Source organism: Triplophysa rosa, linkage group LG1 (genome assembly GCF_024868665.1).
Source record: "Triplophysa rosa linkage group LG1, Trosa_1v2, whole genome shotgun sequence".
Taxonomy (NCBI): Eukaryota; Metazoa; Chordata; class Actinopteri; order Cypriniformes; family Nemacheilidae; genus Triplophysa; species Triplophysa rosa.
In genome coordinates, this window is record NC_079890.1 from 29493059 (window position 1) to 29514074 (window position 21016).

Consider the following 21016-nt stretch of genomic DNA (forward strand, 5'->3'; position numbering starts at 1 on the left):
TTTCTCTCTCTCATTCAAAGCTTCATCCAGAGACCATTTTGAGCATGACGAGTACGTCCCCATGAGTTCCCCAGTGAAACCAAGTTACATCCCACCCGCCCCAGATCGCAGTAGCAGGTGCCTACCTTCCGAATCTTCACAACATAATGGCTGCACGGACCAACGTGCAATCCGGCCGAATCGTTTGCTATTGGGAAGGCGGAGTTTGCAAAGCACCCTGCAAACAGGTGAAGCAGCAGTGCGGCCTTCTAGCCCAGGAGAGTACATCAATATTGAATTCAGGGATCGTCCGACATATCCCACCGGCTCACTGTCTGCTGACAGCTCCTCCTCAACCCTCAGCAGGGAGCAACGCAGATCCCCCCTACCACAGGACTACATGTCTTTAGATGTGGATGGTCGCCCACCCAAATGTCAGTCCCCAAGGCCTTCTCTAGTAGCCCCCTGGAATCCTCCTACATACATCCGGCCCTCCTCATCCTCCCACTGCAGTGGGATTAGTGTGGGTCAACCTGACGACTACGCAGAAATGTCTTTTGGAGATGATGATGAATGTAAGAGCCCTACAGCCATGCTCGAGCACCTGTGTGTCCTGGAGCAACAGTTTTTCCCTTACAGCCCCCCGACCGAGCCCAAGGTTGTCCGCGCTGATCCTCAGGGCAGGCGGAGGCACAGCTCAGAGACGTTTGTCACATCTCCAGGGGCATCGGGTGGAAGTGCCATGGATGTCAATAGCACAGTGCCTAGCAACACGCAGCAGGTGGAGCACAGTAAGTGTCACAACTCTGCCTCTTTTGACAGTGTTTGGACTGACAGTGTGACATCTGGCAGCGAGGTGACACTGGGAACCTCCTCAGATAGACCCGATTCCTCCTCTGTGAGGTGTGGAAGGACTCTACCTACGGAACACCAGAACGGCCTAAACTACATCGCCCTAGACATGAGAGATAACGTCCGGCCTGGAAATGCTCGTTCGCCATCACCCAGTGTTTCTCCCCCAGAGAATGGTGCCTACGCCAGCATAGATTTACTTACATCAGCATCTAAAGGTAAGCAACTTTATATTTAGACTGTGTGATTACGTACATGCTAAGTGTGAATTAAGTTATTGTCTTAGATTGTGGTTTTGAGATGAAAGTGGTCAAGTAAACAAGCTTTGGAAAACAGTTTTTGTAATGTGACTTAGATTTGACTCAATGTTGATGCAAACGTTTCAGTCTCAGTTTGTTAGAAATCTATTATATAATATTTCTTTACTGCAGAAGATCTGTCTAAAGTTGATTTTTGTCAGTATGTTTTAGTCTCAAAGTTCCATAATTTAAGATACTTATACAGTACACAATATATATATATATATATATATACTGTATACTGTATATACACATACATATGAAGACATCAGATGAAAAAGCCTCAAGTGCAGTTTGAAGCTTTCTTCCAAAATAAATAGCATTTTTTCAGGCTCAAATGTTTACTGATGTGACTTTAAAGGGATACTCCACCCAAAAATGGAAATTCTGTCATGAGTTACTCAGTCAAGTAGTTCCAAACCTGTATACATTGTTCTGTTGAACACGAAAAAGGAAATTTAGAAGAATGTTAGCAACTGAGATTTTTGGGGATGTCAAAAAAAGGTAGTCAAAGGTGCCCAAGAACGGTTTGTTTTCCTAAATTCTTCAAAATATCTTCTTTTGTATGGAGGACTAAACCTGCAAAAATTATAAATAAATAAATGTATAAATAAATAAATATATAAACGAATAAATGTAATAATATGAAAATAAATAAAGGAATGAATGGTTTGATAAAACAAAATAATTCGTTTTAGCTATTATTTATCTTAGCTTTAACTTTTCTTTTCATTTTTTAAATTGATTTATTATTTTTTGTGTCCATTTTTTAATTCTTTTTTATTATTTTTATTTTTTATTTTTAGATTATTTTATTTATCATTTCCTTTTATTTTTACATTTATTTATTTATAAGTTTATTTATTTTTATATTTATTTATTTTTATATTTATTTATTATCGCATGTATTTATTTCCACGTTTATTTATTTATTCTTGAATTTATTCTTACTTTTCTGTGTCTTGTATGATAATTAGATGGGTTGGTCTTGCCTACTATTGGTTCAACGTAGATTGAAGCGTTTGATCGATTACTCTTGACTTGTTTTGGACTAACGTCACGTCACTCACTGATCGTTTGCTTCGTGTATAACGTTAAGTAACTATGGTGGGCGCACAATTAGCTAGAGAGTTACAGCATTTAGCCAATGAAGTCGATAACCATGCATCAAATGACTATGTGTCATTTAGATTAGGTGCGCTTATTGATGTTTTATTACAGATTGACGGAGAGATAAATGAAAAAGTTCTTCAAAATATGTGCGAGTCAGAGGGTGCTAAGGTGGTGACCAAGTTCTGGTTACAGGTCCTCCGCCAAAGAGGTGCATGAACGACCTCAGCAGATTTGTCGATCCTGAAAGCACAAGACGACTTAATATTAAGATGTCTAATAAACACAGACTTTCTTGTTACATGATTTTGACATTCTTGTTAAGATTGCAAATTATTGGTATGATCGCCGTAACGGCTGAAGCGAGGTGAAAAAATAAATAAAGCGATTTGCCACGGGATTCGTACCCATGCAATAAAGCGAGGCAGCGTGTCACTACGGTAACAATCACACTAAGCTATTTCGCAAGGCTAGTTGCTACGGATCTTTGCAATAATATCAAGATGTCACACAACAATATGCAGCTGGATGAATCAAGGGAATATGCCCGTGTTAACTTGTGACCTCTGTGTTATTTATCTCTTATGAAATGTAGTAAAGTTTATGAGTACCGTTTAGTAACCACGTCTTTTTAGAAGGAATGGTTTCCATTTGATGGCCCCTGCAGTGAAAGAACGATGCTCATTACTACCGTGTTAACTTGTGACTTAAGTTCACTATGTCTCAATTCATTTACATTGTTACATCATGTTACATTAAATCTTTACGCTTTTTCTAACCGAAAGGCTGCTTATAACTATCACTTTGACAAAGCGTTAGCTTGCGACTTCGGTTTACAAGCTCATCTGTGTAGTTAAACCTTATTACATTTTGTGCTTTATGATTTTCACCAGTTGAACTGTAACACCACCATAGCACCCTCTGACTCGCACAGACTTTGAATGTGCTGCAAAGAGGCTAACAACCGAGGGAGAACTTTGTCATTTATCTCGCCGTCAATCTGTAATAAATCATCAATAAGTGCATCTAATCTGAATGACACACAGTCATTTGATGCATGGTTATCGACTTCATTGGCTAAATGCTGTAACTCTCTAGCTAATTGTGCGCCCGCCATAGTTACTTAACGTTATACACGAAGCAAACGATCAGTGAGTGACGTGACGTTAGTCCAAAACAAGTCAAGAGTAATCGATCAAACGCTTCAATCTACGCTGAACCAATAGTAGGCAAGACCAACCCATCTAATTATCATACAAGACACAGAAAAGTAAGAATAAATACAAGAATAAATAAATAAAAGTGGAAATAAATACATGCGATAATAAATAAATATAAAAATAAATAAACGTATAAATAAATAAATGTAAAAATAAAAGGAAATGATAAATAAAATAATCTAAAAATAAAAAATAATAATAATTAAAAATAATTAAAAATGGACACAAAAAATAATAAATCAATTTAAAAAATGAAAAGAAAAGTTAAAGCTAAGATCAATAATAGCTAAAACGAATTATTTTGTTTTATCAAACCATTCATTCCTTTATTTATTTTCATATTATTACATTTATTCGTTTATATATTTATACATTTATTTATTTATTTATCTATCATTTTTGCAGGTTTAGTCCTCCATACTTTTGTGTTTAACAGAACAAAAAATATACAATCATTTTTTTGTACTATGATAGTCAATGGTGCCCCAGAAATCTCAGTTGCTAACATTCATCCAAATATCTTTCTTTGTGTTCAACAGAACAAATAAATTTATACAGGTTTGGAACAACTTGATTGAGTAATTTATGACATAATTTATTTTTGGGTGGACTATCCCTTCCTTAATGGCAATGATTATGTTTCTCGGTAACACTTTACTTGAAGGGGTGTTCATAAGACTGACATGACACCTTCATAATCATGACATGACACATGTCATGAATATGAAGAAGATTTTATGCATGTTTATGACAACTGTCATTAAGTGTCATTCGCTGATTTGTGTCATTTTTAATGCAAAGATGACATTGTTTGTTATGACAACTTGACATAAGAAACACAATATCCTGTCAGGGTCTTTGTCATGACAGCTTGACATTACCAATGTCAAAGATTCAAAGATATTTTAAGAGCACCTAACCAATATCCCACCCCTTACCCTAAACCTAACCACTTGTCAACCATTAAACACAACACACAAGTAAAATTACAGTCACATGTATTTATTCCATAAAATGAACAAAACAGTATAAACGTATTACAAACAAGTCGCTTTGCAAATCTTCTGAACTGATGCCATACAATAACTTAGTTCAAGGAACTCCGGGAATGGACATCAACGCATCTTTTTTAATATTATTATTATTTTATGAACATCAACACATCTGTAAACAAGCCGGAACATTAGAATGACGTAATCTGTAACGAGAGCCAATAGCATTTCACACTCAATGCTGACGCAATGACGCTGTCTGTCAGGAGACAGACGAAAGCCAATGATATTTAACTATTAAGGCTGACGTAACTTGCCGCCAGATTTGAAAATTTGGAAACACAGCAGAAACCGGAAGACAGCAGATGGGGATCGCTTTCGCGTCTGTTCCTCATATAAATCAATGGTTTCACCTCAGTAAACTTGGAATATTTGTACGTTTTAAACATTTTAACTGCTTTGTATCTGTATCGTGCTGTTATTTAATAATATGTTGTGTTACTTGCTCAAAAGGCCTGAACATCTGTGTATGTGTAATGTAAATATAGTTATCACAACATTTTGAAATAAAAAAAACCACAACACATGCTATTATTGCAAAATAATACCCCAAAATGTACATTTTTAATGACGGTAGGCGATAGTCTTTCTTACTGCTGGGAATGGCACTAATTTAGTCAATGTTTGTGACTAATATTTGAGGAAGGGACAATTCAATTCAATTTTATTTATATAGCGCTTTTCACAATGTGCATTGTTCCAAAGCAGCTTTACAGGAGCAAATAAGAAAAACACAGAAAGGTAAAACACAGCACAGTGCATGGTGTTTATAGACCAAGCAAGATCATTATAATAAATAATATCTAATAAATAAATAAATGCAGTCTCCCGGTGAGCAAGCCAACACTGCACTGCTCTGCTGTGGCGAGGAACCCAAACTCCAATGATGAATAATGGAGAAAAAAAAACCTCGGGAGAAACCAGGCTCAGCCGGGAGGGCCAGATCTCCTCTGACGTGTCATAGCTGCACTCAGTGACCCCGACCAAAGCCACCGAGCAACGTCCACGAAGAACAGGGAGAGCCCACGAGCCGCGACCCAGGAAGCCCCACCCGCCGAAACCGTGCAGGTCCAACCCGGTCCCATTCCGTGGTCAACAACAGACAACAGAGGGACAACCAGGGAAAAGTAGTAATGGCATAATTAACTTTATTCCTCTGTTGTCCGACATCGACCACAAAACAAGACCAACCAGACCAGACCCACACAGTCCCAACAAATGAAACGCCCCGAACCACAACCAACAAGCCCCCCCACTCCCTACAACACCCACCCAGCTACCTCCAATCAAAGTCACTGAGTGCAGCCATAACTTCAAACTGCTGTCATGTGATCTAGTTTAGCATTAAATACCAAGTATTGTAAATTTAGCATTTATGTGACAGGTAGTCCGTCTTTGCTCTCGGTTGGGATGGAATTGTCTGAGCTGGGCGGCCAGATGGTCGCCTTTTTCTTGGGTGGTGATGGAATTGCCTTGGATGGAGCTGGGATGGTCAGTCAGTCCCAGGCTCTCGCAGGAGGATGGACGGGATTTTCGATGTAGCTGGCGTAATCTCTAGTTGTGGATGGGCATATGACGTTCATCTGGGCCTGGCGGAATCTCTCCCTACCTCGGGATGGGCATCCCGAGGCGAGGGCAGAAAGAGAATAATTAGCGTAGCTGCTGTTCATTAGCTATGTGTTAGTGAATGCTTGGCTGAAAAGATGTGTCTTTAATCTAGATTTAAATTGGGAGAGTGTGTCTGACCCTCGAATAGTATCGGGGAGGCTATTCCAGAGTTTAGGTGCTACGTATGAGAAAGCTCTACCCCCTTTGGTGGATTTAGTTATTCTAGGTGTTATCAAAAGTCTGGAGTTTTGAGATCTTAGAGAGCGTGATGGGTTGTAGTGTGGTAGAAGCTCTGTTATGTAGGTAGGGGCTAAACCGTTTAAGGCTTTATAAGTAATTAAAAGAACTTTAAAGTCAATACGATACTTAATGGGTAACCAGTGAAGGGTTGATAACATTGGGGTTATGTGATCGTATTTTCTGGACCTGGTTAGAACTCTGGCAGCTGCATTCTGAACTAACTGTAGTTTGTTTATTGATGCTGCAGGACAACCACTAAAGCAGTCATTACAGTAGTCAAGTCTTGAGGTCACAAATGCATGAATAAGCTTCTCTGCTCAGCCACACATAAAATATTTCGCAATTTGGCAACATTTCTAAGGTGGAAGAAGGCTGTTTTTGTGACATTTGAGATGTGATTTTTAAATGACAGGTTGCTGTCTAATATAACGCCAAGGTCTTTAACTGTATTTGTTGGAGTAACAGTGCAGCCTTCAATTTGCAGGTATAATCCAAATATTCTGCTCACGTGTCTTTGGTCCGATAAGTAATATTTCTGTTTTATTAGAATTTAAAAGAAGGAAATTACAAGTCATCCAATGCTTTATATCGTCGATGCACTCTGCCAATTTGGATAGTTGGAAGGAATCATCTGGTCTTGATGAGATATATAGCTGAGTATCATCTGCATAACAGTGGAAGCTAATTCCATGTTTTCTAATAATGTTTCCAAGGGGCAGCATGTATATGGAGAATAGCAAGGGTCCTAAAACCGATCCCTGAGGTAATCCATAATTATTCACGTTTAATTTGACCAAAACGACATAGTAATGTCATATGGGCATGGAGATTGATAAAATCTTCATTAAGTGTTAATACTCTGCAAATGTTTTATACAGTTGTTGACAGTAGTGCAGGAGCTCTCTGCTCGCTCTTTCCTGCATTAATCACAAGCGCGTCATTCACTACTAGGGCTGGGCGATATGGCAAAAAAGTAAACTCGATAGTTTTTTTCTATATTGATCGATAACGATATTTATTTAGATATATATTTAATTAAAAAACTGTATTTAAAAGAATCTATTTTAAATACAGTTTATTAACAAAAGTTAACCTTTAACCAGTTAAAATTCAATTAAATTAATGCACTGTTGCAACACAGAGGATATTAGGCCATAAACAACATGTACCAGTTCATTCAGTCTCATTTTGACTCAATTGACTCGTTAAGTAAAGGGAGTGTTCATTCAGTACATTCAACCAATGAAAGGGCTCCGTTACTGTGTACATTCGAACGCTATTGGCTCAGCACCTGCGCACATACATAACGCTGCAATAATGTCTTGCTCGAGTAGTGGGATTCATTCAATGCATTCAGTGAACCTTAGTCTTTCAAAAAGACATCTCACATAAACTGTAGTACATTTCTTTAATCATGCAAGCATCTTACATACAAGGTTCAATATTTTAATGTGCACACAAACTCACTTCATTACATCTCTAATCTGTACAGGGCAGCGCTGGTTTGTTTCATAAGCACCAGCTCATGTTAGCAGATATATTAACGATGGATATATAAACGTTTGTGCTTGAGTTTCGAAGTAACTTGCTTGCAATTGCGCCTCAAGTTTGTTTTGTTTAACCGGCGATTGCGAAAAAAAAAAAGACACTTAATAAACCGCGTGATGACAACTCGAGGTTAGATTCACCTTTGTTTCCGCTTCCGGTAATGTTTTCCTCCTCATGTCGAGTTTTCTTTGCCAAGTGCAGTATGAAATGGACTTTTTACTATGACGCGCATGCTAAAAGCTGCACGCTGACTGACTGTTGTTGCGTTTATTTCTGCTGTCTGTTAGACTGTAAGATTAATCCATATCGAGTCAAAATGCCAATAGCTTATCATAGTTTTTGAAATACATTCTATCGCGATTCGATATGATATCGTTTATCGGCACAGCCCTATGTCTTGGTAATGTCAAGTTGTCATGACACTGACAGGTTATGATCTATTGCTTTATGTCAAGTTGTCATAACAAAGACAACTCAAACAATGTCATCTTTGCATTAAAAATTACATAAATCAGCGAATGACACTTGATGACAGTTGTCATAAACATGCATAAAATCTCCTTTATATTCATGACATGTGTCATGTCATGATTATGAAGGTGTCATGACAGTCTTATGAACACCCCTTCAAATAAAGTGTTACCGAATAATGTCAGACAACACCTATAGGTCACTATCACTCACTATGTTGAAGGCAGTTTCAGTCTTAGTTTCTAAGAAGTTTGTGTTTTTCTGTCAAGTTCATTTTTGCCAGTACTTTAGTGTTTTTAAATATATCTAGTTATTCAAATACTTATCTTTATTTTAAGTATTAATTAATATATATATATATTCACTTAGTATAAATATAAATTAGAGCTGTAACACGATTAATCGCGTGTTTACTCCTGAGGTTTTTTTTCTCGATTAGAGTTTTGGGTTCCTCGCCACCGTTTGCATACTGTTTTTTGCACTATTTGCCTGGCCGGGGGCTGCTTTAGAATTAGAATTTTAAAGTTTTACTTAATTAATATTGCATATAGGAATTTATAGTCTGTTATATTTGACCTGTGCTTCTCTCTCCTTTATCTTAAATGTGTGCTCTCACTGGGCGTGCATGTCTGTGTGTGTGTGTGCGTGCGTGTCTGTGTGTGTGCATACGTGCGCGTCCATGTTTGTGTCTCTGTCTATGTGTGTTAGTACGTGCGCATATTGTGTTTGTGGAGTGTTTTGTATGTGGGTATGTCTGTCTTCTGTGTTTTCACCTTTTTCTTGTTTTTACAGGTACAACTTTAATTGTTTTGCTTATAGTCAATATGTCTCATGTACAGCTGCTTTGTAACAATGAAAATGGTAAAAAGCGCTATATAAATAAAGTTGAGTTGAGAGTATACATAATATATATCTGTATACTGTGCATATTAATTTTGTATTTATAAACACAAAAACATGCACACACGCGCACACGCGCGCACACACACACACACACACACACACACACACACACACACACACACACACACACACACACACACACACACACACACACACACACACACACACGTATAATATATTTAGGAAATATTTAGATGGATTTGTTTATTTTTAACAATAATTGAAATTAATTTTTGTTAGATTTTTCTTAAATATATGCATGTATATGTTTTTAGAAAAACAAAATTAATATGCACAGTACACAGACATATTATGTAAACACAAACTTTTATTCTGTGTGCGATTAATCATGAGTAATCGTTTGACAGCCCTAATATAAATGATTAGATTCATACTTAATGGCATTTAGAAAACATATATTCATTCTATTGGTCACTCCTTTCTTGACATCATCATGTTTCATTCTACCTCTGAACATTTATTCTCTTTATATCCACTTAGTGTTAGGGGCTGTTATGTACTTGGCTGATTGTGTGTGTTGCTGCAGGGGGAGTGAGAGAATGAAGCGTGAGTGAGTCAGTGTTCTCAGCAAGCCCTGGATGACTCATTTGTTTATCATAGTTGAAGCAGAGATGGAGCTGTGTGTGTGTCTGTGAAAGAGGTTGGCTTTAAACGTGATAACTTTCTAGAATCTCTCTCTTGCTCTTATCTTCTTTTTTCATCCCCTTCCTGTCCCCTGGCAGACAGCGCTGTTGTGGATGCATGACTCAGGTGATGACATACAGGAACTAGCCATCTAGCTACAGATATAGACTGCTGGGTTTAGCTGTAACATTTTTTTGCATGGCGTGTCATTGGCTGAAGGCTTTATAACATGTTGAGGCTATACAGGTAGGCTGTTGAAGGGTAATTTTTGAGTCAATGGTTGTCCTAATGTTTACTTACACCATTGGCCGAGTCAATGTTGCTATGTCGGGCTGTTCAAACAAACAAGAATGTTGAAATATTCACATAGTAGTTAACTTATCAGTGACAGTTAAAGTTGTCTCTGTGTGTTAAACTGGCAGAATAGAAACATTGAAACTAGGGATGCATTACAGTATACCAAGATACCAAGCTCATGTACTCGTACTCATATACTCACTAAAAACAGTTGGGTTAAAATTGACCCAACAAAGTCGGAGCCGATAACCTATTGGGCAGTGCTCCGACATGTTGCGCATCTGGCGACCTGGGTTCGATTCCCGTCTCATGGTCCTTTCCCGAACCCACCCCCTTCTCTCTCCCGCTTCGCTTCCTGTCCTCTCTAACAACAGCTGTATAATTAATGGCAAAAATGGCAAAAACAAATCTTTAAAAAAAAAGTTGACCCAACAAATGCTGGGTTACTGTAGCACCGACTCGTTGGGTTATTTTAACTCTGAAAAAGTAATGATTTACTAGTTACTAATTACATATTCAATAGTGTAATTAGATTACTGTACAAATTACTCTCTCCAAAAGTATTTAATTACTTATTACTAATTACTTTATATATCCTACATCAACCTTGATTAGTTAAGTGATTCAAGGATAGAAATGAAACAGCTGTTTTAATTAATTCAAATAAATATTATAAAACTACATATTATTAACTGACCAAAGTCAGAAGTAGGGGTGTAACGGTTCAAATTACTCACGGTTCGGTCTGTGTCACGGTTTTAGGGTCACGGTTTCGGTTCGATTTGTACTATGTTCAGGGAAAAGGGACTACTGACAAATAAAAATAAGAACAAATAATCAAGCTACAAGTAACAGCACCAATAAAACAACAGAGCAAAGCAGAAAATGAAATAAGATACTGTATATACTGTATACCTTTTAAGGTAGAAATGGATTAAAGTAATCAAATAAAACATAACATTGCATATGTACAAATTAAATAAAGATGAATCATAATTGAAGTTACAGAAGCTATTGAGTCACAAGCAGTGAGTGATTTCCTTGACTTTTAACAGACAGCAGGAATATGCTGCTGTCGCTTTAAGAGGAATGAAACTGATCCAGTACACTGATACTGTACACATGCGTTGTTTTTCATCCATTTCGTCCGTTCACTTAAGACATAACCTACTATGTTTGTTAAGATACTCAACAAGAGGGGCATGTTGACCTACTTCGTGTGTGAATTTGTCCGTTTAAGCGCTTCAAAGACAACTCGATATTTGCGCCATGTCTGAGACTTTCCTTATGTGTGCTTCGGATCTTCTCACAGCGCGCAAGCGAGTTTTCTTGTGCATCATCTTGCACTTAAATGTTTAAATTGACAAGGCTTGAATGAGTTTAGTTTAAATAGCAAAATGTGCTGTTCAGGTCTCACCGGCACTCGCGCGCTCACAACACCCGGGTGATGACAGCATAAATGACTGGTCATATTACAGCATACGTCAATCCTATTGAAATTTGTCTACGTTATTTGATTTGTTGTAGGTATTAAATGTGTATCCATCGACAAACATACAATAGCTGAACTTTGTCAGTCTGTTTTATGCATTATAATTTTTAACGAACCATATTATAAATGCGTCTTCAGATTTAAGATGAGCCGCGGTCCAAGCGCGTTGGACTGTGTGCCGAACCGTTGGTGGAGAACCGTGCGGTTCAATTATTTACCGAGAACCGTTACACTCCTAATCAGAAGTAACCCCTTACTTTACTTTTTCAAGGGGAAAGTAATTAAATTACTTAGTAACTAGTTACACCCAACACCGTTAATAATATTAATAGCATTAATAATCGGCATGTTAAGAGCATTTCATAATGAATCATGTTTTAATCAGAGATTATTTAGAATCCGTTCTAGTATGAAAGGCTACTTGTTAGAAACTTTGTAAATACTTCTGCTCATGATAAATTCATTTTAGTTGTTACATTTTATTGTCAGTAGTTTTTTAAATATTAAAATAGACCACTAGGATTTTGCTTTAGCACGAGAGCTTACAACCCATTTTCTCAGTTACCGGGCCTTTACATACTGTGGCTATCAGAATATAAAATAAATGGGCTGATAAAACATTAGATGTTAACTTTTTATATACATATTCGATTTGGCTCTATTGATTAAGTATTATTTATTAAAAAGAGTATTGTCCGGACCTCCGCCGCAAAGAAAATATAGAGACCGCGACCACTAGGGGAAACACTGTGATAGATTATATTCATTTATTATCATTTACACGTTTCATTACATATTTGTTTAAATGTAAAAAATGAAACATTTTAGGTCATTTTTCACATGACTGTACTAACAGGAAGTTTTCAGACATTAATCTCTTACCTGCAAATTTGTCAGTTAAGGCTTCAGGCTCCCACTTGTGAAGATTTCCTTCGCATATAATCTCTCTAAAAGATAGACAAATATATTGAAGGCCACTGCAGCAAGTCTGTTTTTACCAGAAAACGAAATTGCGACTGAGTCAAGCTGAGGCCCTCGTGTTTTGTGGTCAATGAACACCCCCAAAAAGAGTTTTCTGCTATTTGCTTGAAAAATATGATAAAAGTAATAAATATAACGAAATGGTGCTTTTGACTGAGTGGCGCTGCATTGGTTGAAGTCCTGACGCTTCTGCTGGGTCCTAAACCGAGTGCGCTGCCAAATATCTAAAATATGATTTCCACAAGTTTATGACTTACCTAAAAGTTTCAGACAAAGAAAAACAAAGCGAGGGGGAGTCCCTAAACAAATTTTTTTTATCTACGTTTAAAATAGGCTAGTTATAAAAAGCAAGTGTTGGCGTGGACAGTCATGCAGATTTAGAAACAGTCGACAGAGATGTACGTTTGTGTTGCTATGAAAGAACACGGCACAGAAACATGTATACACACACGCATATTTAATAAGTATTATTAATATTAACTGTCAGCAGTGGCGCCGGTCGACCGTTGAAATTTAAAATAACTGCTCACGCAGCTCAATTTTAACCCAACTGGCTGGGTTGTTACAGAAATGACCCAATGAACGTCAGAAATAACCCAACAAAATATCTCTAACCCAACTATTGGGTTACAAAAATAACCCAACGTTTTATTGAGTGTAGATACACTCATACCAAAGACCGATACCTCACGAGACATACCTGACAGAACTGACTGAAATTTGTGCTTTGAAGGTTTGTGAGAAGCACATAAAGTTGTCTTTCTTCATAATGTGTTTTGAGGCAGAGTTATTAGTTTCAGTGTGTTGTGCTTGGAAAATTACCACCTCACCAAAAAAATACTGGTATATGCATCTGTATTGGTATCGGGGTATACTAGAACAAAATACCGGTACTTGTACTTTGTCTTTAAAAAATGGTATCGGAGCGTCCCTAATTGAAACATTTCGTTTCCCCTTTGAAAAGCTGTTAATGCTTGAACTTCCTGTTGTCTTGCAGAAGCTGATCAGCAGATCATGTCGAAAGTGAAACTTAGTCTGTCTGTGTCTTTGTTCACTTTGTGTATACATGCCTGTCAGCACAGGATTTCACACGACCTGTAACATTTATTACATCATATCAAAGCTTGTTGCCTGTGTAGTGTACTTTGTTTTAAATGATCAGTGGACAATGAACATTGTATGATTTTCAGATATAGTTGACATCTGACAACATTTATGAAAGTGCATTTAGGTCACCCTGACATTCTTTTCTCTTTTACTATGGATTTCTCCTCTTATTTGTCTTTCCTGTTCTCTTAGGGTTGTCATGGTACCATAATTTCAGTAGGTGAAGACAGGTCACGATAACAATTTTGATACTAGACCAAAGAAGGATTATGCTGTTGACAATGACATGTACAGGTATTTCAGTGAAGTGAACATTTCTCTAGCATTTTCAAAAATATATGCAAGTAAAAAAACGAAGAAAAAAAAAACATGTTGTAGAAGTCGTTAAAGTTAGACTTAGAAGCAGTCTTTTTTATTTACAGTTTTTTAGTCTTGTTCCATTTTTTTATGCTTAACTTTGTGTTTATGTTGGCTTTAGTTTTTCAGCCAAATGCAGTCAATGTTTTTCTCTTTTTCTTGTCAATATTGTTGTTTGATTTGATGAGAAAGATTTATTTGGCTGTGTTTGCTTTACAAGTAGGGGTGAGCGATCTTACGATCTTAAATCGCGATCGATCTTGAAGCGTCCTCAATCCACTTTTCAAAGGAATCGCGAGGATCTTGATCTTGTCTGTCGTTTAAAAAAAGAGGTGTGTTCGACATCATTCAGCACTGCACAGACCCATTGGCGTATGACATTGAAGCACCGTGAGAGCAGAGAGATCTGTATGCTTTCGAATCACTCTCGCCGTGCCGTGGACGCGGAATCCTGCTATTTATATTAGAGATGCACCGATTGCAATTTTCTTTGCCGATTCCGATTTCCAATTTTATTACAAGTGAAACCTGCCGATTCCGATTTTTGCCGATTCCGATTGCCAATTTTCTATCCACAAACTATAATTGACAGTATACTGTATATAAAACCATATTAACTTTTCTTCAATACACATTTTTTTTATTTTCATTGAATAAATGATTGAACATTACAATTTCCCCAAATTTCCCTAAATGCAGTTCTCCAAGCTGCATTAAATTACAGAATCTTCTCTTTCCCAAACAACTCTTAAATTGAAGAACTCTGTGACTGAAAAGAAGTACAAATAATAAAATATAACTAAACATGTCACTTAATTTACCTTTTTCATTTTTGTACTCATCTCACAAAAGTCTAAGATAACAATAAAATACTTCAACTTTATTCTCGTCTGTTTCTGTTTATGAAACTAACATTGCTTTATTTCATTTTTTCTGAAATGTAAAATAAATTGTCTTTATCTTGGGTCTGTAGTAGTAAAAGAAGTGGGTTGATTTTTGCTGCAACTTCAATAAAAAAGTTAAAGCTCTTATGAGTGAATTCTACTGTAAAGATGTATATGTATTTGCAGTTTTTTGTGTTAGTAAAGAACTCAATCAGATATACAGTATATTGGTTGATTTATTCATTTTTTTATATTTGGGATTTTTAAAAACAAGTAGAAGTCGTGTTGAATGTCATTTTACCTAGGTGAAATGACCACAGTTTTAATGTAAGACAAGCAATCAGGTTGAATGAAATTTACGTTTGTTTTACACCGAGTGAACGACTTCAACATGAGTTTAGCATGTGTCAGAGTTTATTATCACTGTTGGCATACATACCCCATGTAGACGGAGCAGCGAGAGATGAACTACAGTGCACTTTTTTGTCTGTACAGTACATGATGCGTGTGCACGCGCGTGCAGTCAGCGGACATGAGAGATGCGCGTCAGTCAGCTGAGACTCGCGGTCCGGTGACCCCACGTGCGAGTATAAACGAGCCGTGAAAGACAGGCTGTGCGCGCGCACGTTTACATGTTTACTTGCGGCTTTGAGTGTACTGACGGCTGTGACGTTCTTGCCCGCATCACGGGCAACATAAGATCGGCTTGGAATCGGCGAGACGTGAGACTGACCGGCCGGTCACTGGTCAGCCAATCGTACGAAAAACCGGCCGATTCCGGTCTCTGGCCGGTCAATCGGTGCACCTCTAATTTATATGTGTCATCTGCCGGTTCTGCGTGTAAGAGTGAATGTGTTGCACAGTTTAACATGCTACACGCGTGACGCTCATGGATTTGTATGTGTCTCACTGTATGAGGACATAAACACATGAACATCATGTCCAGAGTTGCCCTGAGAGTTTATTTCAGGTGCATTTAACTGTTTTCATTGTTTGAGAAAAACTGTCGTCACTGAACTACGCGTCTATTGTGGGAGCGTCTTCAAGACGACCCGTCAAAATAAAACACAGAAACGCTCGAATGAAAAAATACTGTAGTGTTCTATAGTATTTGATATAACAAATTGTGGTATTCTTGTTGTAAATTGATTAAAACTGTAGTATATTAAAACTACAGTATTTTTATGTGGACAAATATAGCCTGTTACTATTGTATAGTAAAAAATGGACACTACAGAACAATAAAAACATGGGTAAACAAAAAATTGTAAGGCCCTTATTGATCAATTTGTATATAACATTAATATCCTTTGTCGTTAACCAGTCCATTAATGTGATGTGCCATTGTTTTGTCTTGAGATGCACACCAGTAACGTATTCTTCTAAGGTATTTCTATAAAGGCGGCATAAATATCTTAATTTAAATAAGGCATAGTCCTGGCTTAAGCTAAACTGTGTCTGTGAAACCGTGCAAATAATTGTCATTTTCATCTAATTTTATTAGAACTTTTAATATGTCAAAGTCACTTTGGTTAAGCCACTTAAAGGTACGGTAGGCCTACGTGTGTGTACAAGATCAGATCAGGATGGCACCACCTCCGCCTCATTTTGAGCCAGGAAAAACCCTGCAGTGAAGTGAATTCCTTGTTAACTTCTATCTTTCGCGATGTCCTAACAGCTGTGAAAAACAAACAGTGCATCAATGTCCGCTAATGTCCAAATCGCGACGTAATGACTCATTTGGACCGATTTGTTTTGTTGAAACAACTCGTATATCAAACACTGAACTCACGAGACTCACTGACTGAACCCATCAAGTCTGTCACTCAAAACACATCAGAACATAAACGTGCTTAGACCATTTAACAAGAGTGGTTAGTAAGATGAAGTATTTAAAGTTTATTTATGACAATGTGTAGTAAAGTACATATATAATAATTTAGTTCTGAGTTACTTTTGAGTTTTGAGCTAGCTAATTTGATTTAATTTTATGTGGTAAAAATGAAGAAGGCCAGTGGCAAAACAGTGCCGCAGTGCCATTTGTATGCTTTGAAGTAACAGGGTACTTGAGTATGGTAATCCTTCAGCACCAAAGTATTGCTATGATATTGCTATCTGACTTCATCACTGACTGTACCATGGTACTGCCACAGACACAGTTGTTGTTTTTTTAGTTTTTGCTCTTTATTTTGAAAGCCGTCTCTGCAATAGTTTCTCTTTCACCATCTCTCCATATCCAGATTTCTTACATTAAATGAGAGTACTCTTCTAGTGCTGAGAGAGGAATACTCAAACAACATCAGCACCAGCACAACTTCATCCTGCTCAATAGAATCAACTCATGATGATTAAATTACATCAAACACCTTTGCCATCTTTACCATAACTGCTAGTGTATAATGAGGTTGTGGGCCATATTTGATATATAATGCTAGGGTTGGATGCAAAAAATAAATACAAAAGTATTTAAAAAATGTTTTTTTTTTTACTTTAAGAATACTTTTTTATAATATGTACATTTTATACTTAGATTAAAAAAATATATTTTTACATGAATACCTAAATATTGTAGCAGCTGGTTCCACCCTTATGGAATATGCATTAAATGTTTGCACTACCTGACCGATATTTCTAAATTTGGTGTCCTGAGAAATCACAGCTGTTTGTAGACTCTGTAAATAGCAAAGAAGTCCGTTTTTCCATCAAAACTAGCCAATCAGAAACCCTGTGTCTCAGAATTATTTTGCGTCTTGTTGACATGTAGTTTGATGTCTTTGGAGGGCGGCATTATGAAAGGCAGTATGTGTGGTTGAAGCAAAATTTCATAAGTTAGCAAAGCAGTTAAAATCACGTACAGTGCCCAGAAAGGGATAGTTCACCCAAAAATCAAAATTCTGTCATCATTTACTCAGATACTCACCCTCAAGTTGTTCCAAATCTGTATAAATTTCTTTGTTCTGATGAACACAGAGAAAACGAGATCTGTTTGGTTACAAGCACTTGCCCAAATATCTTTCTCTGTGTTTAACCTAACAAAGAAATGTATACTGATTTGGAACAACTAGAGGGTAATTCATGACAGAATTTTCATTTTTGGGTGAACTATCCCTTATTAAACATCAAGTGCAGATTAGTCTCCAACAATTTGAGTCTAACAGTAGGTCAGCTGTGTACGTGGTAACTGGTAAGTTAAGGTAATGTTTTGGCTATGCTGGTACCAGGGCCTGTGTGAATATGGGGTAGTATGCAAGCCCTTTGTGCTGTTGGAATGTAAATTAGCGAGCGCATAACTACACAGGAATGCGCTACAATCACAACACGTACACGCTTTTCAGAGTTCGCTCTGGGACTTTCACACATCATGAGGTAAACAGACAAGGTAGCAGAGAACAGCACGGTTTGTTCTGTGTTAAAGTCATCACAGATCCTCAAAATTAGCAGAGAAATGTCAGGAATGGCTATTTTGGTCTCTGTCGTCTAATGTAGTCATGTCTGATTCCAGGCTGCATTTTGCTGTGAAGTATATTGGCCATACAAAAAAAGTGGCTAGGTTTAGTTTTTTATTTGGTTACATTTAAAAGTCACTAGCACTGAGTGTAACAATTATATCTTATTCTATAAGGAGTGTGTTATTAATAACTAAACCTTTTCTTGCAACTTTTATTGCCTAGCTGTGTATAGAGAGATCTGTGCTAAAATCCTGCTCAGAGGCATCATGCCCTTTCTGTACATCACATATGCCTATATTTACAGTGTTATTTTGAGAGCACACCTTATTTACGACCATGCCATGTGCTGAACAGTATTGCTCTTATTGCAGGAAATGAGGACCACAGGTAACAAGATCCTTTTCCCGTGTTAAACACAAACACACACACACACACACACACACTTTTTTTAAACCAAGTACACGAGGAAGCCAGAACAAACATCTTTATGACATTTAGAAACTTATTTTCTTTTTGTGACATTTTCATTGTCTGATTGTCTAAACCCGATAAAGTACAATATTAACTTTCTGCATGTAATATCCAAAAACAATGCTAGATTCATATGTTTTTTGCCTGTTTACGCTGCCTAGCTACATGAAAGCAATCAGTGTGGTTATATTTCGAGCTGACGTGTTTTGCTGCAGGCCGATATTGTTTGTCAGTGATTGTGGATGACTTTCAGCATTTAGAGTTCAACCATCACTAGTTTACTGGTATACTGAGTTACTGATCTACATTGAGACTGAAACTTTGACCCTATACACAAGCAAACAAATTTTCTCTCCCTATAGAGACCTTCACCCCATGTTTGTGTGCACAGTGATTAGTGGATCCATGATAGTTGGCCTGTTATGATTCCTTTGAAGGGATAGTTCCATAAAAATGACTGTCAGCATTTTGTTCCAAACATTTGTGATTTATTTATTTAGCAGACACTTTTATTCGAAGCGACTTACAAATAAGGGAGCATAACATTTTGCGTTTCATTTCTTTCTTTGTAGAACAGAAAAGGAGATGATAGATGGAATGTTAGTGACCTCCAGCCTCAGTCACCATTCACTTTTATTGTATGAGCAACTATGTATAGTGAGTCTAACTGTCAGTAAATTTCCATTTTTGGGAAACTTCGACCAATTTGCGCGTTGCTTATAGCTTGCTGCGTTTGCTACATAGCTTGGGCAGCGGTGTGTGCTATGTAATGCCGTTTAGCACATGCAGTGATCTTCTGTCATTTGTCTGTGCAAGTAGTACATAAGGCATCACATAAGCTTTTTAAAAAACCTATGGCCTCAAATAGGTTTGAGAGATGACAGGAATGTTTTGGTCCAGAACATGGCGTGCTGAGCTTGACAGTGTTATGCACATACGCAAAATCATGGTCATGCAAATACAGCGCAGCAGTCGGAATCTGGAGGTAAAATGCACATAATTGTTTTCCATACCTACCTTTAACATCAAACAATAAAATATCAGTCTGATATTATCATTGCAAAAAGTGTTTAATAGTTGCATTTTCGATGTAGAACTACACTACCCATAATTCTAAAGAGAAATGCCCCTCGGATCCACCAATCAGAGTTAGAATGGACATAGAAGCATCCCTTAGAAGTCAGTAACCCCCCTACAAACTGTCAAAAAACTTTGTATTTCAATATTTTGGCCATGATAAACATGTTATTTATGACTGCAAGTCAAAATATTCATATTAAATAGTTTTTTGTCATTTAAATGTAGGTTTGTCGTACTAAGATTAAGATACCAAGTTGAGGAAATGGGGAAAATAAATGGGAAATATACTTCAAGGCTATTGGAAAAAGTGGGCAGTTATTTTCCACTTAATTATTGTATTCATGATTTATTCATGCTGTTTGTTTTATTGTAATATGCTGCTTGTCAAATCAAACCCTTCTTGGCAACCGCATCATAAAGCCCTGTGCAGTGCTCTTTATTACTCTCACTATCTCTAACTCTCGTTTTGTCTCTCTTTTACTCTATCGCTCTCTGTTGCTTCTCATAGATTCACCTTCAGTCAGTGAAAGTGTAGTGAAGACAGCTTTATTTAGCAAAGCAGAAGTTGAACATTGCGTGACATTTTGTGTGATTTTTTCCCCCCTTTTCTACACATGCTCATATTCATAAGCCCACATATACTTTACAGCTTTGTCTTTGTTGCAAGATGAATTCATGTCTACAGTACAGATGCAATGGTAGCTTTGCCTGTGTTGACTACCTAGCAAACTCGTAACTCAACAGCATGTCCAACTTTGGTCTTTCAAACACTTTTGAATGACTGATCATTGTGTTAAACTATATGAGCAAAGAAGTAACAAGAATGCATGAAATAGTTGGCAAGTCAAGCAAAGATGAGCGTAAGCCGGTGGTTTGTGACATTTTGTCTGCAATGTAGTCTTGGTATAATGTGTTGTCTTGGTGCACGTTCTCTGACACATTGACTAAACTTGCCCTGTAAGCATGACTAA

At 37.3% G+C, this 21016-nt stretch overlaps 1 protein-coding gene across 1 annotated transcript in view; it reads left to right on the forward strand.

Moving 5' to 3' along the window:
• LOC130551433 (insulin receptor substrate 2-B) overlaps window positions 1-21016 on the forward strand; it is a 30772-nt gene that overhangs the window by 2725 nt on the left and 7031 nt on the right. Inside the window, exon 2 of the mRNA XM_057329052.1 lies at window positions 21-1049. Within this exon, the coding sequence (XP_057185035.1) occupies window positions 21-1049 (1029 nt within the window). The remainder of the gene's footprint in view (window positions 1-20; window positions 1050-21016) is intronic.